General features: G+C 39.3%; 1 protein-coding gene across 1 annotated transcript in view; it reads left to right on the top strand.

Annotated features, from left to right (window-relative positions):
* Nucleotides 1-27041, top strand: part of CNTLN (centlein) — a 216933-nt gene that overhangs the window by 43530 nt on the left and 146362 nt on the right. Inside the window, exons 4-9 of the mRNA XM_072154092.1 lie at nt 2103-2187; nt 6402-6536; nt 7105-7284; nt 7879-8012; nt 18574-18736; nt 21057-21233. Of these exons, the coding sequence (XP_072010193.1) occupies nt 2103-2187; nt 6402-6536; nt 7105-7284; nt 7879-8012; nt 18574-18736; nt 21057-21233 (874 nt within the window). The remainder of the gene's footprint in view (nt 1-2102; nt 2188-6401; nt 6537-7104; nt 7285-7878; nt 8013-18573; nt 18737-21056; nt 21234-27041) is intronic.

Genomic DNA, 27041 nt, shown 5'->3' with positions numbered 1-27041 from the left:
ACTTGCCATCCAGAATAAAGATTGTTATGTAAAGCACCACAAACTACCAATAGAACATAAAGTAGTCAAATGGGGGGCCTATATACTGAGGGGGGGGGTGCATGGGGTCGCCTGGCAATATACTTGGGGGGGGGCATGGGCTAGCTGGCCATAAACTGAGTGGTAGGGGGCTGGCTGGTTACATACTGGGGTTCTGAGGGCTGGCAGGCTATATACTGGGGGGGGGCATGAGGCTGGCAGGCTATATACTGGGGGGGGCATGGGGCTGGCAGGCTATATACTGAGGGGGCATGGGGCTGGCAGGCTATATACTGAGGGGGCATGGGGCTGGCTGGCTATATACTGAGGGGACATGGAGCTGGCTGCCTATATACTTGGGGGGCATGGAGCTGGCTGGCTATATTCTGGGGAGCAGGGGGCTGGTTAGCTATATACTGGGCGAAAGTGGTTGACTCTATATACTTGGGGGCATTGGCTAGCTTGCTATATACTGGGGAGAATGACCTAGCTGGCCATATACTGGGTTGCAGCCAGCCCCTGTCCCCCCACCCCTGTATATAGTCAGCCAACTGATGGTAGGTCTCCTTTAAATTTATTTAGGGTAGCAGCAGTGAGTTTCTACACTTTTCTCAGCAGCTGTAGAGGAGAGAGCATCAGCAGTACAAAGATGATAAGGTCTCGATCCGAGGGGAGGGGTCGACCTAGCAGAGCTGATTGTGTGTCATTGTGTCTTATATCCATCTCGTGATGAACCCTGAACCATGACCACATTTCAAACATAGCATCTTATAGCACTAGAGGGATCATGAAGTTTCTGCTTACAGAATCCTTGCCCACACAAAATTTACACTGACCATCACTGAGTAATAGGACCAAATACAGCAATAAATCTGATTAAAATTGCAAACCTTTTAAATTTGAGAAAACCCCTTTTAAGTTTTTTGCAGTAGTGGAAGGCAGCAAAAATGAAATTACGTTTGGTTAGCAATTAGCTTAATGGGTTAACGTATCCTTGATGATCCTGGTTCCCCAAATCGAAGATAGATTCAGAAGACAAAAAAGCAGCAGCACTCCAATTCTTGATGAGAAGAAGGTGTTTCTTTAATCACCTGGCACACAGAAACGTTTCAAGCACAATTGATCAATGTATGGTGCACATATGTATTCCTCCAGAACAGTGACATCACTTCCCTACAAAGCAATTTGCATAAATGCAGACTTATTCAAATCGAGCAGTTCAATATTATCTACTTACAAATACCACATAGTGAATATGTTGAAGATACTGTGTCAATGATATATTGACAATTCTTGTGTGAATCTGTGCGATTGTGATCTGCTAAATCCTTTTTATTAATATAGCTAACTCTTGGAACATATCTAGACTCATAATTTAGACAAACTGGCTATATCACCAATGTGGTGTCTTCAGGGGTACTAGCATTATATTGAAATGTTGAGCACCAGACCTATTTAAATCCTCACATCATTATGTAATAGAAGGTGTTTCTTCTCTGCATCAATGTGGTGTCTGGAATCACATGGAGGTATCAGTTTGATGCCCTTTTGAAAATGAGATTTTCCTTTAAATGCAGTCTCATTTGCAGAGTCAATAAATGAAGAAAAAACCGATATGCATCAACATTACTGTACAGGCGGGCCCCCGGGTTACGTACAAGATAGGTTCTGCAGCTTTGTTCTTAATTTGAGTTTGTATGTAAGTCAGAACTGTATATTTTATAATTGTAACTCCAGCCAAACTGTTTTTTGGTCTCTGTGACAATTGGATTTTAAAAGTGTTGGATTGTCATTAGAACCAATATTAACAATAAAGCTTCATTACAGACACCTCAGATAACTGATACAGCTGATCATTGTAGCCTGGGGCTAAAATTAAGTAAATTACCAACATTCAGAGGTCCGTTTGTAACTAGGGGTCGTCTGTAAGTCGGGTATTCTTAAGTAGGGGACCGTCTGTATCTGTATCGCCATCTCTGATTTTTTTTTTTTTTTTCAAGACCTTCATTGCCAATGATAAACAAAAGTAACTTACACATTAGAGTTACTTATGTTTAATATAAATCTTGTTTGCTTTTCATCAGGGAAAAAAATAAAGCAGAGACCAAAGACCGAAAAGTTCTGGAAATCTTACAAATGAAGGACTGCAAGATACAAGAGCTAGAAGAGGTTTGTATTGATTGATTTTACTGCTGTAATTTATCTAGAGAGTGTGCGTTGCATCATTTGGATAATGGAGGTCAGTTTTGGTGGGAAATATGCCTTCAAAATCTTAGTCATTGCAGATGGGGGACCTCTTGTGAAATTACTGGAGAGTTTGCCGTAGAGAAGATTTTTCAACCATCTGTAGAATTAACTTTATAATAATCTGTGATGGGAGGCCAAAAACCCTGGGTTTTAAAATCCTGTTCAGGTACCTTGGGGTGTTAAAGAATATCTAGCATTGAAATCTATTATGATAATCCAGGGACACTTACTCATAGATCCAGGCACCGTGACTGTGGTAATCTTCTTATGTTTCTTATCTATGACTTGCTACCTTCTAAAATAAACACAAAATATTCTAATGAGCCTGATGGGCTCTGGGAAGTGTTTCCAGAGCCCCCCAGTCTTGTAGCCTTTCAGGCTGTTATAATGAGCAGAGATGTTCTTCCCTCCCCTTGCACTTCCTGTTGCTGCTAGATTACATAGGCAGGGGGAGAGTGAGACATGTTCTGCTCCTTGTTACAGCAAGGGAAAGACATCACAGAAGTGCTCTGAAAACACCCATAGAGCCAATCAGACTCATTAGCATAACTTTAAAAATTGATTTTGGAAGGAAGAGGCCATGGATAATAAATATAAGAAAATAACCCGTCACAATGCCTGGATGTATAAGTAAAGAGTCTCTGGTTTATCATGATTTATTTGTATATTAGTTTTTCTTTGACTGTTTAAATGTCACTGCTGGGGTGCACCTGCACTGACCCGTTGTTAGTGTTCAGCACCGCCATATTTGGGGGGCGATGATGTCCTCAGGGAGTAACCCCCCCGCCCCAAATTGCAGCCCCCGCGAAAGTTGGTGCTCGTCCGCAGACATCCAAATGCTGCTGGCGATTTAAAGAACTGCCACCCCTTTAACCAACGTAAAATGTTGCAGGTTCCGGTCATGAATCCAAACTTTGTTGTTCGGATCCACTGAACACTAACCAGCACCTTTACCCTCAGTTTCATGGAGATGTGTTTTGGGTGCTCAGTTTCCAAAAGGAGGGGGGTCACAAGCTGTTTCATCATGTCACAGTACGTGTTGGCACATCACTTGGTTTTCACAGGACATCTTTCTAATAATTCATGTCCTTGGTCTGCTTGTCTTCAGCAAACAATGCACTAGAAAGGGTAGAAATAGTTTGCTGAAGGCTTCCTCCTGGGATGACAGTCGTGCAGAGCGATTTGATGCTCGGTGTATGGTCATTGGACTTCCTTCCTCCCTACCCCCCTTTAACCTCTGACCAAGGCAGGTTTAGAGTTTAGCCTGTCTTGTTAAACTGCTTTATGCTACTGACCACGCTACTGCAGCTCAGTTCAGGGGTACACACTCTTATGTGAGATACTTTACCTCTTTGTTCGTTTTGCTTAACCAAAGTTCCTTATCTCAAGTTCTAATAGTACTATAATAATTTATAGTATTTTATGCAGGTGGGCAACAATCTGCAATGATGATCCCTATAAATTATTAATTAGCAGTCATAAATATGTCCAGATGATCATCCTTAATAGGACTTGTCGTAGGGGAGGTCTCTGAAATGGATCTATTTATGCATGGCTATCAATAAATAATTTGCTTTACTGGATGTGGTGTGCACATACTAATTATACCTACTTTTAATTGCTGTTAGAAGCAGCATGAGTCATTGTAAGCATTTTCTGCATCGTTCCGAACACTGTAGAAAAAAAAAACATTTTTAGGTGTAGGTATGGCAATTTATTTGCACTTCTGTTTTATTTTTTCTGGGATGTGTAATATATTTATTGATATTATTTATGTGTGTATACCACTCAATTTACTGTCTAAAATCTTCAGGGATTCCGTAATGTCTGGTGTTGTGCCAAGTGACTGGCACAAGGCAAATGTGGTGCCAATATTTTAAAAAAGGCTCTAGAACAGTGATGGCTAACCTATGGCACTAGTGCCAGAGGTGGCACTCAGAGCCCTTTCTGTGGGCACTCGGCCATCACCAGAGATGACTCCAGATATCTTCCTGCAGTCACAGACAGCCTGGACTTGCTGTGCACAGAGCTATTTTAAAGTGACAGCTCTACCTGGGACTATTTTCTGCTTTATTGGTGCCTCAGGTGCTGGTATCAATGAAAACTGTGACAGAGAAGGGAGTATAAATCACAAATTACATTTCTGTGTTGGCACTTTGCGATAAATAAGCGGGTCTTTGTTGTAGTTTGGGCACTCGGTCTCTAAAAGGTTTGCCATCACTGCTCTAGAACGTCGCCAGGCAATTAAAGGCCTGTAAGCTTAACTTCCATTGTGGGGAAAATATTGGAGGGGTTAGTAAAAGACTATATACTGGAGTATGTGACATCAAATAGTATTATAAGTAAGCATGGGCTTACTAAGAATAGAAGTTGTCAGACTAACCATATCTACTTCTATGAAGAGCTGAGCAGATGCCTGGATGTAGGAGCTGCTGTGGATATTGTGTTCTTGAACTTTGCAAAGGCATTTGACACTGTCCCTCATAGACGCCGATGGGTAAAATAAGCTTTATTGGTTTGGAAGGAAACATTTGCAATTGGATTTAGAACTGGCTGAAGATCGTATCCAGATTTGTGGTCAAGGATTCCTACTTGGAATGGTCACCAGTTATGAGTGGTGTACCCCAGGGTTCTGTGCTTGGCCCACTACTATTTAATATATTTATTAATGATATAGAGGTAGGAATTAATAGCACTGTGTCTATTTTTGCAGATGACACAAAGCTGCGTAGTGTAATACAGACTATGGAGGATGTTCACAGGCTGCGAGATAACAAAATGATTGTTTGGTCTTCCACTTGGCAAATGAGGTTCAATGTGGATAAATGTAAGGTTATGCACCTGGGGGCTAATAATCCACAGGCAACATATGTCCTTGGGGGAGTAAATCTGGGAGAGTTCCTTGTTGAGAAGGACCTGGGGGTACTAGTAGATTGTAAACTGAATAACAGCATGCAATGTCAAACAGCTGCCTATAAAGCCAGCAAGAAGAATGTATCAAAAGTGGTATGGACTCTCGGGATATGGATGTAATATTATCACTGTACAAGGCGTTGATTCGGCCTCACCTGGAACATGCTGTCCATTTCTGGGCTCCGGCCCATAAAAAGGATGCTCTGTAGCTGAAGAGGGTTCAACGAAGAGCCACAAAAATCATAAGGGGTATGGAGGGTCTTAGTTATGAGGAAATATTAAAACAACTAGATTTATTTATTCTGGAAAAGAGATGACTACGAGGGGACATGATTAATTTATATAAATATATGCATGGTACAAGTAAATGGTACAAGTAAAAAAACAAGGGGGCACTGTCTCCGTCTGGAGAAAACAAGGTTTAATCACCAGAGGTGACAGGGCATTTTTTACTTTGAAAACTGTGAATCTGTGGAATAACCTGCCTCAGGCACTGGTCACAGCAGGGACAGCAGAGAGCTTCAAGAAGGATCTAGATGCCTTTTTACACCTAAATAACATTGATTGTTATGTTATATAGAATTGTTTCCCCTAAACCCCTTCCTCATCCAATCCCTTCCCTTCCTTGGTTGAACTTGATGTACATGTGTCTTTTTCAACCGTATAAACTATAATATTATGATAGGATGGGTGAAGATTGTACATTAATGAAAAAAAAAAAGAAACTCTCGATTTTGCCAGTTGGCTGCAATGAAACAAAGGGTGAAAAATTTAAAAGGGTCCGAATATATTCTGTACCCACTGTAAGTCTCCAGTGTTTCACAATGTTGCTTATAGGTGATTGATGCTTAACTGTTCTTAACCCATTCAGTGCAATTCCTTGCATTGTTTCATATTTAAATTGTAGCTTAACCCCTTAAGTCAGCATCACAGGCAGCATTTGCATTGCATTTTGAATCCTAGTGCAAAGGCCTTTGTGGAGGGGGTAACTCCCATTCATTTGCTGTAACTGTGTATTCCTATAGTCTGCAACAGTCAAAGCTGTCTCCATAATTGCCCTCTTTAACATGTATATTTCTGCCTAAAGAGGTCCTTCTTTTTGTACTTGTATTTGTACTAAATGTTAGTATTTCCATCTAATACTAAGATTTCTGAAAACTCATGTCTCTGGCATAGTACTGGGGAGCACTGGCTGTACTGTGTGTATTTTACTTTTGTTCTAGAGAACCTTAGGACAGCAGCAGGAGATAAACAACCTTGTGCAGAGGAAGATCGCTGTAGATGAAGAAAATACTTTGCTCAAACAGCAACTTGATGACCTCCAACAGAAATTAAAAGATAAAAGTGAGAAGCTCCAGGTACCTTGTTTTATACATACTTTCCAGCTGCCTTGCTATGAAACGCTGTGCTTCATGCTGTGACATCGAGAGTGACACAGAAAGGGACATATGCTGTAGAAGAATTGCCCGAGGCGTTCCTCAGCTTTGCAGTTATTCCTTATACACTCAACTCGTACTCCTCCTTTAAAGTCGAAAAATCTGAGGCTTATAACTTGCAAATAAATACTTAATGATGGATATGGAGCTGTGGAAAGTAGTATGAATATGTGGCTTCTTTTTAATTACATTCTGATGGGACTTCTATTATTAATTGATAAAGCTGAGGTCTGGAATGATATGTCTGCGCGGGTCTCAAAAATAGCTGGGGACATCATCAAAGGCAATCCTGATCAATTAAAGGATTCCTTGCATATGTGTGCTCATCCGAGCTGTCAAGTAGTTCAAAAAAATCCCATCCACCTGCTTGACTAGAATCACATGGTGAACGCATAATCTTTACACCATGTTGGGCTCCATAGTTGGGGGGGTCACTCGCTTAGGAATTTTATTTTGTCGTCTCTGATTTTGTCATGACTTTGTCAAACAGAGCACTGAGGTGGATTTACAAAAAGAAGAGGAGCAGAGGGCAGCCATTTTAAAAAATCTGGAGCAGGAGAAGCAGCGTTTATGTAAGAAATGTGCCGACCTGCTCAGTGACCTGGAGAAAGCACGGAAGCAGGAGGCACAGTGGAGAGGAGAGAAGTCTGGCATTGATGCCAAAATTCAGGTATGCTGCAGAGCGGTCGGGTTCCCTCACATGATTCTTCAAACTACATTGTGGCGTGCACTTATGCTTCGTGTTATTTGCTGTGATAACAACTTATGTATTCAAACATGCCAGCTGGGACCTGCATTCATTTAAATTCCTACACTTAAAACCCACAGCTCTTTAAAAATTAATGCGGCAAAGCAGGAAGCTGACATCAAATAGCCATTCTAAAGTCTAATCATTAAACAGTATAACAGACTTCATTCTAACATAAAACTTAAAGAATACATATGTTATGAATGCAAATATGGAGGAAGCGAACAGAAGATTCACTTTTATATTTTACTCTGGTGCAATTCATCAACAAGGTTCAGGCACAGGTGGATTATCTTGGCTAAGGAGTAAAAAAAGAAATTCTGGATTAAGCGGCTTCTGGAAGGCATGTGCAATACACTCTGTTATGTATAAAATATAAAACTTTTAGTTTTTCACACTTTAATATATTTCTATGAAGTAAGTTTCCGCATTTGTAAGCTATTTCATAATTGAGATCTTAAAACCTAATTTTATTCTTCCTTCATTCCTTTGGTTTTCCCAATTACTTTTATATAGGCTTTAGAACTGAATTTAAAAGAAGCTGGAAACCAGATGGATGCCATGCATAATAAAATAAATGGCCTGTCCTCCCAAGTTGCTGTCAAGCAGACTGAACTGGCACAGAAAGAGCTGGATGTGACCAGACTAAGGTGAGGAGGTGTAAAACACTGCCTACCAGTTTTGATAAAATCTCTGAAGGCATATAGGGCATGACTCTGTCTGGGTGCTTGGACTTAAAGGGGTATTCCGGGAATATGAACGTCTGACACAAAAACCCATGATGATATAAATAAATGAATACAACAATACTCAATGTCATTAGTCACAAAATAGAGCTTAAATAGTTTGTTTTTATGATTTACAAAATGTATGGCTTCTCTAAAGTAGGTGGAGTTATAACTAAGATGGCCGCCACTGGAAAATACAAGTTCCATGATCCTTTAGTTCTCAGTAACTCCTCCTCCCTCTTATGCTCTGCTCCCGGTGATGATATAACAGACTTTCTTGCTCTGTTACCATAGTAATGATGTGTAGCTGCCATCACCAAAACACTGGCCATACTGGATGCACTGCAACCAACCCACTACAGCCAAACATAGTGGTGATCACATGACCTGCCCAGGCTGGTGCAGGACATGTGATGTGGACATGTGACCAGCGGCCATCTTCTGTACTGTGTCTTCTCCGCGCAGAGGAAATTAACGACTGATTAAAGGGCCAGTAGCATTTTAATTCTTCATTACAGTCTGTCACCAGAATTTTCTGCTAAGAGGAGCAACATTTTAAATAACAACAAATTACACATTAGCTTATATTTTGGGTACCCATTTGTATATGAAATATGCTTATTCCTAGATTACCCCTTTAATGTGAACAAACAAGGGAACTGTATCTTAAACAAATGTTAAATATGCATATCTTCCTTAAAGGACGTCCACCACCAGGATCAATGATTGTAAACACTGACGTGCTGGTATGTGCCCCCTCTGGCAGAATCTGCTCTTCATTTAGCTTCTTATTCACTGGTTTTTACAAACAAGGCTTTTAAATTATGCAAATGAGCATGGGGGGCTCCTGGGTCCATAGATGTTAATGGAACCTGGAGCAGGCTCATTTGCATAATGTTTAAGTCCTTTTTTCTTAAAAAAAAAGGGCATAGGAATCTTAAAGGAGAGCAGATTCTGCCAGAGGGGCACACACCAGCGTCCATGTGCTTGGTTTACAATCCTTGATCTTGGTAATAGATGTCCTTTATAGGGGTATATAAACATTTCTTCAATTGCATGTTGAAAAAAAAAAAAAAGTACCTGTGTGAAGATAATTTCCTATAACTGTAGCCATGGCATCACTTAGAGACAAGATAGCTGTCCTTGGATATGACAGCATCCTTACTCTAGCAGCGGTGGCCAGACATACTCTGTTGAAGGACCAGACCGCATGGATTCAGTATTCATTACCACTTGTCAGCTGTGGGACATCTAGTAACTCCCGACCATGTCGCATGCAAAAACAATTTGTTTCAGATGAATGAAACTAAAAGTGAAGATGAGAATACTCCTTTAACATTTAGAATTCCGTAAGGCAATGGGCACACATTGGTGTATGAAGAGGGCTTTGTATTCATCAAACTTTGTATTCACTCATACCAAAAAATTTATAAAATTGCCTAAGTTGATCTACAGCAGATTTTATTTCCATTCCCAGAACGTAACCCCTTAAGGGTTTTTTCGCTCATTTCTCGCTCTCCATCTTCAAAAATTCATAACTTTTTCATTTTTCCGTGTACAGAGCTATGTGAGGGTTTATTTTGTGCGCAACAAATTTTACTTTCCCTTGATGTTATTTATTATTCCCTGTCATGTAGTGGGAAGCCGGAAAAAAATTCCAAATGTGGTAAAATTGAAAAAACAATACGTGTGTGCGTCACGTTCTTGTGGGCTCAGTTTTTACGACTTTCACTCTGCGCTCCAAATAACACCTCTACTTTATTCTTCGGTTCGGTACGATTGCTGTGATACCAAATTTATATAGGTTTTTATTGTGCTTTGATATTTTTTCAAAATATTACGAAAAATAATATTTTTTTTGCCATCTTCTGACGTTAATAACTCTTTCACACTTTGATGTACGGAGCTGGAGGAGGTGTCATTTTTTCCGAAATGAGCGTTTTCATTTCTATCATTTTGAGGACTGTGGGACATTTTGATCACTTTTTATTACATTTTTTATGTCATGAAAATGGTGTAAAAGTCACATTTTGGGCGCCATTTCCTGTTATGGAGGTCACCGCCAGGAAAATGTGGAAAAATTGGAAAAAAACTCGCATGTGCGTCACGTTCGTCTGGGCTCAGATTTTACGACTTTCACTCTGCGCTCCAAATACTACCTCTACTTTATTCTTTGGTTCGGTATGATCCCGGTGATACCAAATTTATATACCGGTATATTTTATTGCGTTTTAATATATTTTCAAAAATTAAACGAATGTGTACAAAAAAGAAAAAAAAAATTTGCCACAACTCCTAGCAGTCCAGAACACAAACCCTAAAAAGTGCGAGGTCTTAGCAGCCTCTGCTCAGAACGCGCTTCAGAGATCGCTGGTAGCGGATGAGAGGTGGAGTCTGCGTGGAGACGCGCAGGATGTCCGAGAACGCTGCTAGCACCACAAGAAGCATCGGAGGAAGGACCAGAAGTCCAAGCATTCTCCCCTGCAAACCTGACATCTTCTATAGCCATTGGCTTAATGCTTTTTCACCTGACAGCTGCTTTGTGCCGATTCACTGCATTAAACTTTTGTCCAATGTGACTGATGCTAGAGAGAAAATTGATATATCATTTTCTCAGCTATATCATTGTACTTTATTGGAACTAAATATGTAATATTTAATGGCACTTTGGTAAATGGGAAGAAGGTTTGAACCTGGTACTAAAGATGGAAAATTATCTGGGAAAAAAAAAACCTGTGTTTGATAACATTACAAGAAACCTACTTGTACATGCAAGAGCAGCAATGTAAATGGCAAATTTAACCCTTATCTCTTTCTCTTTAGTGTATGTGGCCTTTATTTCATTATCATATTCTAGTCCTAATATCGGAACCTCATGACAATTACAAAAATATAGAAACTACATAGGAGGCTTAAAGGGATCAGTTAAAAGAAGTCTCTATTCCCAGTATCCTAAAATGGGCAATGTGAAATTTCCTCAACTAGATGCAATATATGCAGGGAGATGGTCTAAAGAAAGATTATGGTTTCAGATACATAATCTCTTACCTTTTAATATTCTATGCAGTTTAATTTTAAGCTTCTTGTTACTCTAACTATTCTCAGCTCATTGTATTCTTATCTGACCTTTCAAATACTTTGAACCAATAGAAAGAGAGATTGTGTAAAATTTCTGAAACTTATATGTATACCATTGTGTGATATCCTTTTCAGACAGATCACTTATAGTTATTGTATTTAGTAGGAGATTGAAACCTAACCTTTCACATATTCTAGTTGTCCTTTGTCAGATTTCTTCCCCTCTGTTTTCTAAACCAGACAGTCACAGTCCCTTTCCTTGATTCTGTTGTGCATATACATATTAAAAATGTCTACGTCTTGGTGTTACATCACTGCTGAAGTGGTTTACAATCCCCCCCCCCCTAGGGTATTATTAAAGTTTTTATCCATCTATCTAGTCTACAATATGCATTAAAGCCAAAGTTAGATACAGGATATACAAAAGGACAGCTCTATGTATATAAACAAGTACCAGTGTTTACTTGCAGGTCCTGTGTGGATTGTCACGCACCCAAACTAATGCCTTAGAGAAAGCTATGAAAATATATTACCTATTGTACCTCTCAATATGAGAGGAGGAAAGTAAGGCAAAACAGTATTAACGATGGTACAGTAATGTATAAATAATCTTTATTAATGCAGACATATACACTAACAAACACCATTAAAAAGGACATTTTTGTGAATTCTATATGACAGGGTTATCACAGTGGTCTACAGCAGAGAAAGGCAGTCATGCCCGGACATAGGAAATGTGCAAAAAGGTCATTACATATGGGGAAGGACTGGTATAAATCAACATGGGGCAAACAACAGTATGGGTTAATCAATATACTCAACAGTGTTAGTATTAAGGAGCCCGATGCCTATGTAGTAAAGGTAGAAGAGCATTGGAGGGGATTAAAGCCAGTCCTTACCAAGTGCGGATGGTAGTAGTGCCAATGTCCGGGGATGACTGCCGCCCCACTTGGTAAGGACTGGCATTAATCCCCTGCACTCCAGCAAGTGCAGCAGAGGACCACAAGTGCTGCTGGTAGGATTCTTCTTGGAGGTGCCAGCACAACAATGGCACCTTATTGTGAGACTTTCAAGTAGCATCTGCAATTACATGATAATAGAGAATATGTGACAGCATTACTAAAAATTTTTGTGGAAAGGTGGCCAACCCCTTTAACATGTGCGTTAACAATGCATTAATGCATGTGTTTTGTAAAGGCAATATAAAAGCTTTAATTTATTCTGACATATTTTAGTAAACACTTGTATTATTTATGAGACAACTATTCCGTTCTTCGAACTTTGTATTGTGCTGTTCACCTGTTTTACCTTTCTAGCAATAGGTGTAGATAATTTGACAACTAGATGATACAGATAGGAATTTGATCCTGTCGACTTTGGCACTGTGCCGGCAGTGCTATGTAGTGTATTGACACATGCCTTGGCAATAGAAACTGCTTGTTGTAAATGTATCCATATACCTACTTAATGTTTACTAAACAATAAGACCTTTCAGGTGAGTTCTAAGGTCTTTGTTATTGTGGTGCGTGAGGCTTGGTTATGAGACTGGAAAGTTACATTATTGAAGTACTAAATGACATTTTAGCAATGAATGTTGGACAGATGTTGCATCCATGAGTGGATCAGCATAGTTTAACCCATATGCTGTAATAATCATAATTGTTAATGCAACTAAAATGCAAAAACTACTATTTAGGAACTGGTAATGTATATAATTTATTTAGTAACATTTTTATTAAGCATGGTCATTTGGGTTGAAACGGTGCATAACCTCAGTCCCCCATGTAAGATCTGTGCGTTGGACTTGAGTTGTAATTACAGTATGTTAGGAACAAATCGAGGACGGTTATGGTAAACGCTTACAAGAATAAAGGCCCTGTTCATGTCTTTATCTAATCATTCCCAATAGTAATATAAGGTAACCTCACTATTTCAGGTTGAAACTAGATCTAACGTAGTGTAAAGCTTTTTTTCCAAATGCCTTTTGTACAAAGTTCCATTAAAGCTTCTATGATTTGACAGGTTTCCTCCGATTAAATACAGTGTCCTGCTGTTTGGCTGCTCTTCTGCTTTGTAGATTGTAATGACTGCTCTCTTAGAAAGTTCACCCTATACAGAGAGCGTTGACTTGAGCAGCAGTATGGATGGCCTGTAGAAGGCTCAATATTATAAAGTGTACATTTGAAAATCTTTTATGGGCACATCTCCACAACGTAAGATCTGTAGAATAAAGATATATTTCTTGCTCTAAAGTCTTGGTCTGCTTTACCTTTGCTAGCAGAAATATCTGGTTTCCACTTCATGCACAGTATGTTTTAGAAATTTGCTGAATTGGGTCCCATGTCAAATGTGTATATGTTACTGTCAATTTAAAAAGAACCTGCAATTGAAATTTACCAACTCAAAATAAATAGTTAATTAAAAACTGATTTAAATCACTGGTTCCTTTCGATGGCTTCAATGTTTAAAAAAAAATAAAAAAAATCAGTTTTTAAACTTGTATGTAAGTCACTTGATGTAGACTTTGCAGATGTAACATGACCTAAGATGACTTCACTCCGGTCACATGACATGAAGTGTTGAATACTTAAAAGAGGCATGGGACATGGGAGGAGTAGATGGGAGGGGCCGGCCTAGCAGGACATGCCCCCTGTGATGCCAGAGAATATAAAATAGAGTTGATTTATGGGTATGTAAGAAAGCAGTTTTAGCTAAAAAGAAGGGTGTGAGTTAGTTAATAGGGCTCTATGAGAGCCTTTCACTAGATGTATTTGTGAAAATGTGGTGAGAGGTTCCCTTTAAACACTGCATGGTGGTTTGGCATGAGAAAATAATAAGAGTGTGCTGTTGTGTGTGCGCTATTAAAATTTTATTGTTTACATTCACTCCATATCCCAAATCTGAGCACATGTCACCAGGGTCGTAACTACAGTGGTAGCAGCTATAGCAACCGCTATTGGGCCCACACTATCAGGGGGGCCCAGCATCCGACCTGACACACTAAAGAGTGGAGGATGGGCACCATTATATACATATTATGCTGCACTTTGTACATCATAATATGTATATAACATATATGCAATGTATATATGCTGCATCTGTGATGTGTATATGGTGTATGTGTATGGTGTCTGCATATACTGTATGTGTGTATATAAGCTGTGTGTTTGTAAATGTCATTGTATGTGTGTATATGCTCTATATGAGAATATGTGCATAAGTGTACAAATGTGTGATTGTAACTTGCATGTGTGAGTATACAAATATGTATCATTTTCCAGTGGGAAGGGGGCCCCATGCCGAAGCCTGCTATGGGGCCCTGCCACTCCTAGTTACGCCACTGCTTGTCACCTATACTAATGGGCACATGTACAATAGATGTAAATATCTACAATATTTCTGACCTACTGGAGGAAATAAACTAAAAAAAAATCCACCAGAATTATGGTATAATTTAAACCTACAAGCTATCCAGCAGGCTATTTGGGGGTGTTTATGGTGAAAAACTAAGCCAACTTTTGGGAGGCTTAGAGTGAGACTAGACAGTCTTAACGCCAGATTTTCTTTTGGTGCAGTATAAGACAGGAAAGTAAGTATTATTATTTTAATTTATTCCAAGGGAAAAAAGACACAGAAAAGAATTGTGAATAGTGTTAAAAAAAACGGAAGTATCTGTTAATTAATTGAGTTGGATTAATATTCCATTACAGTTAGCTTTTTCTAGGATAAATATGTTGACCTAGGTTGTCAATATTAGATTGGTGAAAGTGCAATATACTGGAACCCTCCTGACGTCAGGATTGAAATAACATCGGAGAAAGAGTTGTGTAGCAAGTCCTGCAGATGTGTGCAATGTGTGCAGTTCATGTCTTACTAAGAGTGAGTGAATCCAGTTTGTGTGGGAATATAGCCCTATACCACAGAAAGATGCTCTTTGTACTTTGTTGATTGTTTTAATACAGAGGAAATATTGTATAGCCTCTGAAATGCATCACTGTTGGCTGTATGGCCAAGCATTAAGGGACACCAGAAATTAGTGACTAGAAGTGACCTTGACCGCATTTGAGGGCAACATATATATATTTTTTCCCTATCTCATCCTCTTTAATCAACATTTTTAAGACAAGAATGTTTTGCAAATCACTCACAGATACGTTTTATCAGTGTAGTGACCACTGTTAATTCTAACCAAATTTATATATCACGGATAGTTTTAGCCTTCAAGTTTTAAAAAGCCTGACTTCAGGTAGAGCACCTAAAGTGTCAAAGTTTTCTTTCTTTTTATTCAATTTAACAAAACCAATAGTTTTTTTTATTTTTCCTTCACTTCTCACTTTAAACCATTTATCAGCTGTTAAGGTACTAGGGCTCAGGACATATCCATTTGTCTCTAATGGTATTTAATGATTTTACGGATACAGTTTCCCCACTGAGTATTGACGTTTGGTGACATTTTTTGCAGGTCAATGGACCTGGAAAAAGAAGAGTGGAAATCAAGCTTTAAATGTAACGTGTCAAATGCCCTACTTTGCTAACATTTATTGAGAGAAGTTGTCTCTTAAGCAAATTCACTTTTGGTGACATCATAGAAAGAGTAGGAGCTTTTGAAAGTGCAGCTTGGTTTATATACTAATTGACTTGAGATCTGTTAAGTAACTCCCAAAAGTAATCACTTTAAATGTGGATATTTTTACCTTCCAAGTTTACATCCCTAGCTGCTTTTTTTTTTTTTTTTTTCTCTCTACTCGGTTATTTCATGTGCATTGAAGCATCTCTGCTATGCAAAAGTAAATTTCATGCAGAGCAGATCCTGTCAATCAGAAATGACCCTTGATTATAATCCAAAAATAAGTGACCCCCAACACCTTCTAGAATTTGCCAACAGAAAAGTGAACATATCCACATGTTTTACAATGATCTATTGTTGCTAAAGTCAGTTAAAATATCTGAATAATGAAGGTTCTTGGTATTCATTTTGAAATTACATAAGCCAACTAGCCACTTCATTGTGACTAATGAGGCCCCATGCTAATGTGTGTATCACTACATGACAACTCTAAAAGTAAGACTAGACAACACCACCTCCCTTTTCCATACTATTTGTACGAGTATAAACCTCTAGAGATATATATATAGATAGAGATATACAGGCGGTCCCCTACTTAAGAACACTTGACTTACATACGACCCCTAGTTACAAACGGACCTCTGGATATTGGTAATTGATTGCACTTTAGTCTTAGGCTACAATAAACAGTTGTAGCAGTTATCACAGATGTCTGTAATGAAGCTTTAGTGTTAATATTGATTCTTATGACAACCCAACATTTTTAAAATCCAATTGTCACAGAGACCAAAAAAGTTCTGGCTGGGATTACAATGATAAAATATACAGTTCTGACTTACATACAAATTCAACTTAAGAACAAACCTACAGACCCTATCTTGTATGTAACCCGGGGACTGCCTGTATATATATTTATATTACCCGGTAATATATTTTTGCTGCAGATTATGCAATAATTCTTACACATTTTTTTTTGTTCATCTCTCACTCTGCGTTTCCAGACAGACAATGGTCTTGACATTATTGTGAAATGTTCTTGTGTAAATTATTACTGAGATATCTCCACTAGTTATTATTATATATTATATTATAATAGTAAAGTCTCAAGGAAAGGTGAGCAAGGTTATGCAGTACAATGCTGGTAGAAAACGTGAGTATAAACTGCTGTGGACTCAGGATATTGATCCAGGTGATCACCATATGGAATACAATGGGTATATTGAAAAAAAAATAATTAGTTTAGAAAATATAAAATGGCTTAGGTTTTTTTTGACGAATACTTTCCAGTAAAGCCATAGGACTGCAATGTGTGAACAGTGCTTTTGTCTCTATCAGTTCAGCATGTATAAATACTGAAGAAGCTCAGTTGAACGTTGTTATGTAATCTTATCTGTTATTTGATCTTGACTATTGTCCATTCCTCAGTGGTTGTAATGGCATCATTCAACTGTTGACACACAAAGTCATAATGAGATTGCTGATGACACAGGCCCCACGACTGTGATAAGGAGCTGTAGCTTGTGACACAGACTGAATAAAATGTTGAACATAGTAAACTGGCGCCACAACTGTTTAGTTGCAAACAGTTTTTCTGCATTCAAATTGCATATGATATGCCAACAATTTATCACTCAAAGTATTAGCTGTGAGAATTTACACATTGGCATTATTTTTCCTGGATAAATCTTGGGCCTCATGCACATGACCATAAATGTGTCCTAATCTAGATGCCGAAAAAGAGGCTCGCTAAGAGCTCACATTGACAGCATTCACCGTGTCTTACTGTGCTGTGTACGTGGCGAATGGCTGCACCACAAATTAAAGAGCTTATCTTATTTCTGCCTGAATTTTCAGTGCAACATACAGGTAGGAAGGCACTCCGCGTTAGTTGTGGTGCACGAGGACAGGCGAGGTATCCGCCAGGTAACGTAGAAAGAGGTATCCCAGCACTCACGGTAGATTTTTATGCAATCAATTTATTAGCATAAGTTATAAACAGCTGTCTATAACTTATGCTAATAAATTGATTGCATAGAAATCTACCGTGAGTGCTGGGATACCTCTTTCTGAATTTTCAGTGCAACCAGTCATTTTCAATGGTGAGTGGTGCACACCCACCAGCTTTTCTCATACATGCATGACTTCAATAAATATATTTATAACCGCTATCATTGCAGCGGAAAACTGGTTTATACACGCTGGTAAAAGCAAAATGAAAGGACGGAGAAACAATTTTAATTAACAAAGTATACTATACTATTAGGCTTATTCATATCTGCACTCTTGATTTATGCATTCAAATTTTTAGTGACCGTTTTAGGCTCAAGTGCCAATGACACATAAAAATTGGTACTGGAATTACTGTCTTTCCAATTTATGAGGCTACTTCTAGGTGTGTACTACTTTATATTACCATTAGCTGTTGTTAGGTGGCTCCATTTCATAACGACCTTGTTCCATTGGGCCCAGGAAACATTGTTTGGTTTTCTTCCACCGATAACATAGCACTTTCAGGGATCCTTCCACAGGCCATGGGTACAGAATCGCCAGACCCCATATAGTAGTTCTCCATGTGCTTACAATTCCTTGCATTCTGACTGCATGAACTGATGCCCTCCCTGTCCAGGTGCCTAGTACCCCATGGACAGAGAAGGACTTTAGGATAAAGTAGCCAATGAAATGCCAAATTCTTATACCACCGTGATTGCACCCAAGGGTGAATACTGTGTGCACTTAATTTTAACTCCTTTTTTGACTCTTATACGTTGTGATACATAACATTCTGTGTTAACTTTCTTGCCTATGTTTGATTCCATGGTTCCTTGCTTCTGTTAACAGAAAAGAGCTGCAAGAACTTCAGAATCTGTATAAACAAAGCAATGAACATGCTGCTCAGCAGGCTGAACTTGTACAACAGCTGCAGACACTCAATATGGACACTCAAAAAGTACTGAGAAGTCAGGAAGATGCTCACTTCACTGAGACCATCTCATATCAAAAAGTATGTGTGTGTGTTTTTTTTTCCCCAAGTCTACTACTAATATATACATAATCTTTAATATGCCATTACTTTTTGCAATTTTATTTATTCACACATCAGACATTTGGCTAGTAATCATATTTCCATCATCCATACCAGCTTTCTACATTTATGTGTGCAGAAATACCTTTACATGACATAAGTGACACATGGGATATTGTTCCGCTCTGAAAACTATTTTGAGTAACCAACATTTAAATATTTTTTGCAATGATGTGCTAGTCTGTGTTTTTGTAATATGCTGTGTTAAAGTGCACTTCTTGGATTCACAATAATTATATGGATTTGTATAATATTTAATAAATTACTGTGTTCGATTCCATCTCCTGCTGCTTCTCCCAAAACTCTACAGTTTCAGAACAGAGTGATGAGATAAAGAAACCCCAGACTAATGGTGATACCACACATTTGGTCCATTTTAAAGCATGCGTTTTCAGTCTGTTTAAAAACGCATGCATTTTTTAAAACGCATCCGTTTTTTACTGTTTACCATGCGTTTGGCTCCTTTAAACCTGTTTTATCTATTAAACGCATGATTAAACGCACTGAAAATGCATGCTTCAATATAGACCAAAAACGGAACATGTGGCATCACCCTGACTTTCAGCCAGACTTTCAGTTTTTCAGATGCAGTTTTTGAACCCAAAAGCAGGTCTTGAACATAATGGGGTAGATTTATCAAGTGTCTGAAAGTCAGAATATTTCTAGTTGCCCATGGCAACCAATCACAGCTCCCCTTTAAAATATTCATGACCACTTATAAAATGAAAGCTGAGCTGTGATTGGTTGCCGTGGGCAACTAGAAATATTCCGACTTTCAGACACTTGATAAATCTACCCCTATGTTTGCTACTCCTCCTCTATTTACATTCCCCTCCTGGTTTGCGCACCATAAACTGCATCATTAAAAACTGGACGTGTGTAAAAACAACTTTGCTTATAACTTAAAAGAATAAGCAGCACTAAGAAGTAACAGCTGCTTATTCTTTTAAGTTATAAGCAAAGTTGTCTGGTTTTGAAAAGTGCCAATTATTAAGGAAAAAAAAAATATATATAATATATAACCAGAGGTGGGCTACAAATGTTTCTGCTGACTTATGTTATAACTAAAGACTATAGGAAACAAAAATAGAGAATAGTTAATAGTACAGGTGGTCACCTACTTAAGAACACCCGACTTACAGACGACCCCTAGCTACAAACGGACCTCTGAATATTGGTAATTTATTGTACTTTAGTCCCAGGCTACAATGATCATCTGTAACAGTTATCACATGTGTCTGCAATGAAGCTTTATTGTTAAAGGGGTATTCTCATCTGGGCATTCACATTTAATTAAATTCATTTGCCATATGTAAACATTTCTCCAATTGGATGTAATTAAATGTTCCTGTGTGAAGATAATTTCTCATAAATGTAGCCATGTTGTCCCTTAGAAACGAGATGGCTTCCCTGGATACGACCATGTCACACTCTGGCAGCTGTGGCCAGACTAGCGCTATAGAGTCCTGCCTGACCACCTGGATTCAGCGATCATTACCACAGGACGGCTGTGCGACATGTAGCAACATCTGGACATTTCATACACAAAAACTTTTGTTTCTTTGTGCAATCCCTCCAGCAGACGTGGCCGTAACCAAGGACACAGTCTTGTTTCTAAGGGACCATATGACTACATTTATGAGAAATTATCTTCATACAGGAACATTTTTTTTAATAACATCCAATTGAAGAAATGTTTGTATATGGCAGATTAATGAAACTGAAAGTGAATGCCCAGACGAGAATACCCCTTTAATCCTGGTTCTTATGACAACCCAACATTTTTTAAATCCAATTGTCATACAGACCCAAAAAATTTTGCCTGAAGCTACAATTATAAAATATAGATTTCCGACTTACATACAAATTCAACTTAAGAACAAACCTGCAGAACCTATCTTGTACGTAACCCGGGGACCACTTGTACTCTTAAAAAAAAAAAAAGAATTAAATTGAAGTAGTAAACATGTTTGTAAATACTACTGGCTGAATGGCATGGGTGCCGAGCAGTGGACTCCCGCAATCTAATCTATCAAATGGCCTATTTTCAAGAACCACATAACAAAATTGTTTCTTTTTTTTTGTGAAAGATCTTAAATTTTTGCAGTGCCTTTTCAAAACATACTATAATCATAATATGTATTTTTCTATAGTGTACCTTTTAATAATTCTCCTTTTTTTCCTCCAGTAATGCTCCATACTACCAATGTATAATAATCATTATTGTTTTCACCATCAGCTTTATAATGACTTGAATGCATGTTATGAAACGGCAAAGTCCAGTGAGACTCAACTGCGGCAAAGTAATATTGCTCTTACTGAGCAGCTACATCAAAAGGAACAGCATATTAGTCAACTGCAAGTGAAACTGCAAGAAGCCCTCAATGCATTACCCATGTCACCTCAAGAACCTCAGGTACAGCATTAGGAACTGTAATGTGTTTATATTTTATGAGTGGTTCACCAGACCAGCAATATTACAAGATATGTGTTCAGGCTTTCCAATAGTGAGTATTGACTTTTTCTTTTAACCTCTTGACTGTGTAAACAGCGCACACGTTACAGAGTAGTCTGTACAGTGACTGTGAAGTCCATTAGCTGTTCATTCCTTAATGGCTGTCGCATTGTTCTGAACAGCATTTTATGTTTTACTCTCCCTTACTTCACTGAATTAAGCTCACATCCCAAATGGATTGAATTGAGAGGCAAAGTAAAAATATATTCTAATATCCTAAAATAAAAATCTGCAAATCTCTTTACCACCATCGATGAGTATTTTTGCCACACTAAAAATGTAGAACATTAGTTCTTTTAATGCAGACAGTGGCACAGAATTTTTTTCCAGCAAATGTATATACAAACAGTGGAGATTTCCAATAAACATGAGTGTAATGACACAATATAGCTCCACAATTTCTTATAAAATACTTAATAACAAGGAAATGTCAAGGTAGCTGTAGGAAAAAGGATGACTTCCCATGACCATTATTTGCAGTTCTTGAGTACATTTAAGGATGGTGTCGAAAATCTAAACGGCTTAAAACTAGACCAGAAGTGCCCATGTTAGCACCTTTGCCAGTCATTCATGTGCATGAGGCATAATTCTGCACTATTTATCAAATTTGTTAATTGTTGATAATATTTATATTTTATTAATTCATTTATTTATCTTTCTAAGCTTTAAAAGTAGTTAGATCTTTATTGGGTCGGTCATATAAGTAATTGCACCCATCTGACTTTGCATACAAAAATTTGGTCAATAAGTTATAGGCCACGCAAATGAAAAATACAGCTTACAAAAAGCAACCCCTCAACCAGTGACATTGAAGTAACATTTTTGTTTTCTATTAAATGTAAAAAAAAAAAACTAATCTGGCCATATCAGGGGTTAATTCAAAAGAACACTTGCAAAACCTAAATCTCCAGGGCACTTCCTCAATTTTGCTACATACATTGGTGGACAGCATTTAACATGATCTCTTTCTTTCTTTAAAAAGATATTTTACAAAGTTTCTTACATTCCCTTTAATAGTACATGCAACTATATTTGTTTTAACCATATGAAGCTGTCAAGATTCTTAAGTAGCAGCACTGAAGGGATTTTGTTCCCCCTGCTCTAAGTTACTGTTGTAGTATTCAACAAGAAGTCTGCTACAGCTCTTACTTAGAGCAGGGGATAGGGGCTATGGAGAAATTCAATGCTGAGATCTCACAGCACGGCAGTTTAAAGACTCTCCATCAATGCTCTTCTTTCAGCTACAGTCGTGGAAGATACATTGGGGTAGATTTATTAATCTGTCGTAGCTTTCACTAAAAAACTGTCTGCACCACATATATAAAGGGTTTTAGACAGTTTTCTGGCTCTCCTATGACTAGCTCATCAAAAGGGGCTCGGCCTCGCACCTAAAAGGTCCGTGCACCAGAAACACTGCTAACCTGACAGAATTGTGTCCTAACTTTCTGGCGTAAAGTAAACCAACTAATAGGTTCATCCAATCCATCCTACTGCAGCCCCGGGGTCTGGCGTCAGTAGGTAGTCTTCTATTTTTAATTTTTACTTTACTACGTAACACATTATGTAGTTCACTATGCTGGCCTGTAGCCTATCACTGATGCCCGCACTAGTCGCTCAGGCCGGCTGTCCATACCCATACATGTGTAGCCAACAGGGCCGGCAAACCCGGGTAAGTGCCGGGCCCCCCAGCTGCTGGGATGGCCCACCCGTGGCGCCGTAAAGCGGTACTCTGTGTGCTGCAGGACGCCGCTGTAAGTCTCTGCGTGGCCGAAGTCACAGGTTCCGCTAGTGTTGAGTTCGGCAGCTTCACAGCGCTTCAGGCCGCAGTCATAGGTTCCGCTAGCGTCGCTTTATGAACGCGACTGGAATATGCAATCAAGCCGAGGGCCGCCCCCTGTGTGCTAGCGTCGCGTTATGAATGTGACGCTAGCAGAACCTGTGACCGCTGGCTGAAGTGCTGTGTAGCTGCCGGAAGAAGAAGGAAGACAGAGAGAGAAGATCCTGACCTGAGCAGAAGACTGAGGTAAGTATTATTCTTTTATTTTTAATGGTCACATTTACTAGTGTAGGGGCTGTTAGTAAAGAATGGGACATGAGGAGGGGGCTGTATATAATCCATGTGGGGAAGGGGGCTCATATAATGTGAAATCTGATGAGGGGGCTGCATATAATGTATTGGGGCTGAGGAGGGGGCTGCATATAATGTATCGGGGCTGAGGAGGGGGTTGCATATAATGTATCGGGACTGAGGAGGGGGCTGCATATAATGTATTGGGGCTGAGGAGGGGGCTGCATATAATGTATTGGGGCTGAGGAGGGGGCTGCATATAATGTATTGGGGGCTGAGGAGGGAGCTCCATATAATGTATTGGGGGTAATGAGGAGGCTGCATACAATGTATTGGGGGTGACGAGGGGGCTGCATGTAATGTATTGGGGGCGAGGAGGGGGCTATATTTAATGTATTGGGGGCGAGGAGAGGGCTGCATATAATGTATTGGGGGGGGAGGGGCCTGCATATAATGTATTGGGGGCGAGGAGGGGCCTGCATATAATGTATTGGGGGCGAGGAGGGGCCTGCATATAATGTATTGGGGGCGAGGAGGGGGCTGCATATAATGTATTGGGGGCGAGGAGGGGCCTGCATATAATGTATTGGGGGTGAGGAGGGGGCTATATTTAAAGAGAACCCGTCATGCAAAATAACCCCCCTAAACTAAATATATTTACATAAACTGCCATTAGAGAGCATTGCCTCTATCCCTTCATTGTCCCTCTACATGCCTGTAAACCTAAGCAATGAGGTCCTAAAGCTGTATGCAAATGACCTGTGAAATGTCCAATGAAGCATTAGCATATTCAAGCTGTCCACTCTATTCATGAGTGGGAGGCACAGCCACACCCCCAGTGCATGACTGACAGCCTGTATAATGATGTGAGGCTGTATAATGATGTGCTTCCTGGTGCTGGTGGCCACGCCCCCTGCAGCCTGTGTGTGTATAGGAGAGATACAGCAGCTCCAGGCTGCAGCCATGTTACAGCAGAACATGTCAGATTCATGTGTAGCTGATGTCTGTGTCTCTCACCTGTATATTAGGAGGATGCAGCATGTCAGCAGATGCAGCACACACTAGCCATGCTTTACTATACATTACACACAGACATGAGCAGGGGGAGGAGAGGGGAGGGGTAACAGGGGTGACATCACTGCCTCTGACCATGTGACCAGCCTCATTTACATGATAAAGAATATATGATTTTACAATGATTAATGTATGAAATAACTAGATAAAGGCTGGGATGGGATCCTTGTGAGCTGCTCCAACAGGTAGAGGTGACAGGACAAGTGACACAGACCTGATGACAGGTGTCCTTTAATGTATTGGGGGCGAGGAGGGGGCTGCATATAATGTATTGGGGGCGAGGAGGGGCCTGCATATAATGTATTGGGGGCGAGGAGGGGCCTGCATATAATGTATTGGGGGCGAGGGGGGGGCTGGGCTATATTTAATGAACCCATGCCGTTACTCGAGTTGACTGCAAAGGGGCCCACTGAAGCCTGGAGCTGGCCCTGGTAGCCAACATTTTCTCTTCATTTCTTCATTTCTTTGTAGAAAAGATACTTCATTTAAATGGATTACTGCACTGTAGTAGAATCAATAACGCCAGAATAGCTATTTCATCTTTAGCTCCATGATATCATTTTGTATATTGGCCACCTGTTTAAATAGAATTTAGTATAAAGTCACTGGATGGGAATTACATAACCACTTGAGGATTTATTCCATGTATTTGTTTTGTCTGTTTTCTTCTGACATTGCTTGTGAGCCTCCACTTGGAAATCTTTTACAATGGCAGTGCCAGAGTAAACCGTTGATTTGGGATTAGAGAGAGCACAAGGAGTGAGACTTTCTTCGGAATGTACAAATACAGCTGTACTCCAACTTTGCTTCTGCAAATCACAGAACCCAAGAGCTCTACAAAGAATGTCAGCAAGGATTACATTGCTGTCTCCAAGTGTTCTGTATTACAAGAAGTTATTAGCAGGGCTTGCCATTTATTCTTGTAGACAAATCACGTGCAAATCAAAAGAACTCTTGCTTACACATTTTTTACCTTTGTTGCTTGAGGAAATGAAATATATTTTTCAATCATCATCAATTCTTTGATTTTTTTAAATATAACTTCAATGTACACACTTTAACCCCTTGATGATTGCCGCATTGTGTTTTTATGTCATTTTGTGTCATTAAGGATACTTCTTCTGACATGCCACCTTTCTACGTCATCATGTCAGAAGAATATTGCAGGACATAAAAACCTGCTAGTGCCGTGTTATCAAAACCCAAGACCCAGCACTAACACCTAAGATCGGAAAAGCTCAGAGCCTAGGTGTTTAACCCCGTACATGCCGCAATCAAGTATGACCACGACATGTAAGTGTCTTCCTCCTGGATCGGATCCAATCCATACTACAGCTGCGGGGTACGGCATGTCCCCTGACAGGACCCAGCTGTAGTTAACTGAGCATGCTCAATGTGTCACGAGAAAACAATCTCAAAATGACCTGGATATGTTAAAGCGTTCCAAAGTTATAACCAATGATTGTGAAACATGTCTGATTTTTAAAAGTAGAGTCTGGTCATAAAGCTGAAAACAAGTGTTGGTGATAAGGGGTTGAGTTTCTGTGTAGTGGCTGTTTAGGGTACAACCCCTCACACTAAAAGGCCCTGACAACTTTGCCACGGTTTCATTCACACGTCTTGGTTATAGGTTACAGATTGTCCTGAATGCATTGTATGCCATTGCAGATAAGCATGTCAGATCATTTTATAGCATTTGTTATTTTAATTCTATAGTTATTTGTATAGTACAATTACAGAGCCACTTACCTGCCATAAACGATGGCTGCAGGGTTACTAGCAGCATTGTACAACCTGAGAGTCAGTTGGCTAAGGATATGCCATGTATTGAAGATGGAGTGACTTCTAACATGGTAGTCATTGGACACCTACACATTGATGTATTGCATTTACATTGTGTTTTGCAACTCATTGCAAACTCAGACAAAGCTCTTTAACAAACACATAAATAATAATTAAAATATGTAAAACATAAGTTACTATGTATATAAAACCGTTGTTTAGCATGGGTTTTGCCCAATGTCTTTGCAATGTGTAATGAAACACAAAGCAAACATATTGGGGCTTATTTACTAAGGGTCCCGCGGCCGCATTTTCATCGGCTCTAGAATGCACCTACTTCAGTAGGGGACTAGAGTCCATTTAAGCAAGCTTTTATGCCAGAAACCTGGCTTTGAAGTTGTGAAAAAGGTTGTTAAATCCAACGGAGCTGTGTCTTTTACCATCCCATCACACCCCTTTCAGAAACTTTTTCAGTGCCACATTGGTTTTAACAAATGGCATTCATCATCTCCACAACCTCACTTGCCAAAGGAAAACCGTCTGAGATCCGACAATATCTCTTGGTTCCCTTAGTGGAAGTGATGTCAGATCTACCACCCCACCAATCCTCTTCCTTATCAGTTAGGCTTTGCTACTTGAATACCAAGTGATTTTGACTAGATTTTTAAAGATGAAAGCTTAAACTAATCTTGCAAACTATGTAGACAATGACCGATCCTAACCTTTTCTTGTCTAAATTACATGGTTATCAATCAGTTGTAAAAATGGTATATAGCACAATGTGA

The sequence above is a fragment of the Engystomops pustulosus genome, chromosome 1, assembly GCF_040894005.1.
Source record: "Engystomops pustulosus chromosome 1, aEngPut4.maternal, whole genome shotgun sequence".
Lineage (NCBI taxonomy): Eukaryota > Metazoa > Chordata > Amphibia > Anura > Leptodactylidae > Engystomops > Engystomops pustulosus.
This window is presented reverse-complemented; position numbering and strand designations above follow the sequence as displayed.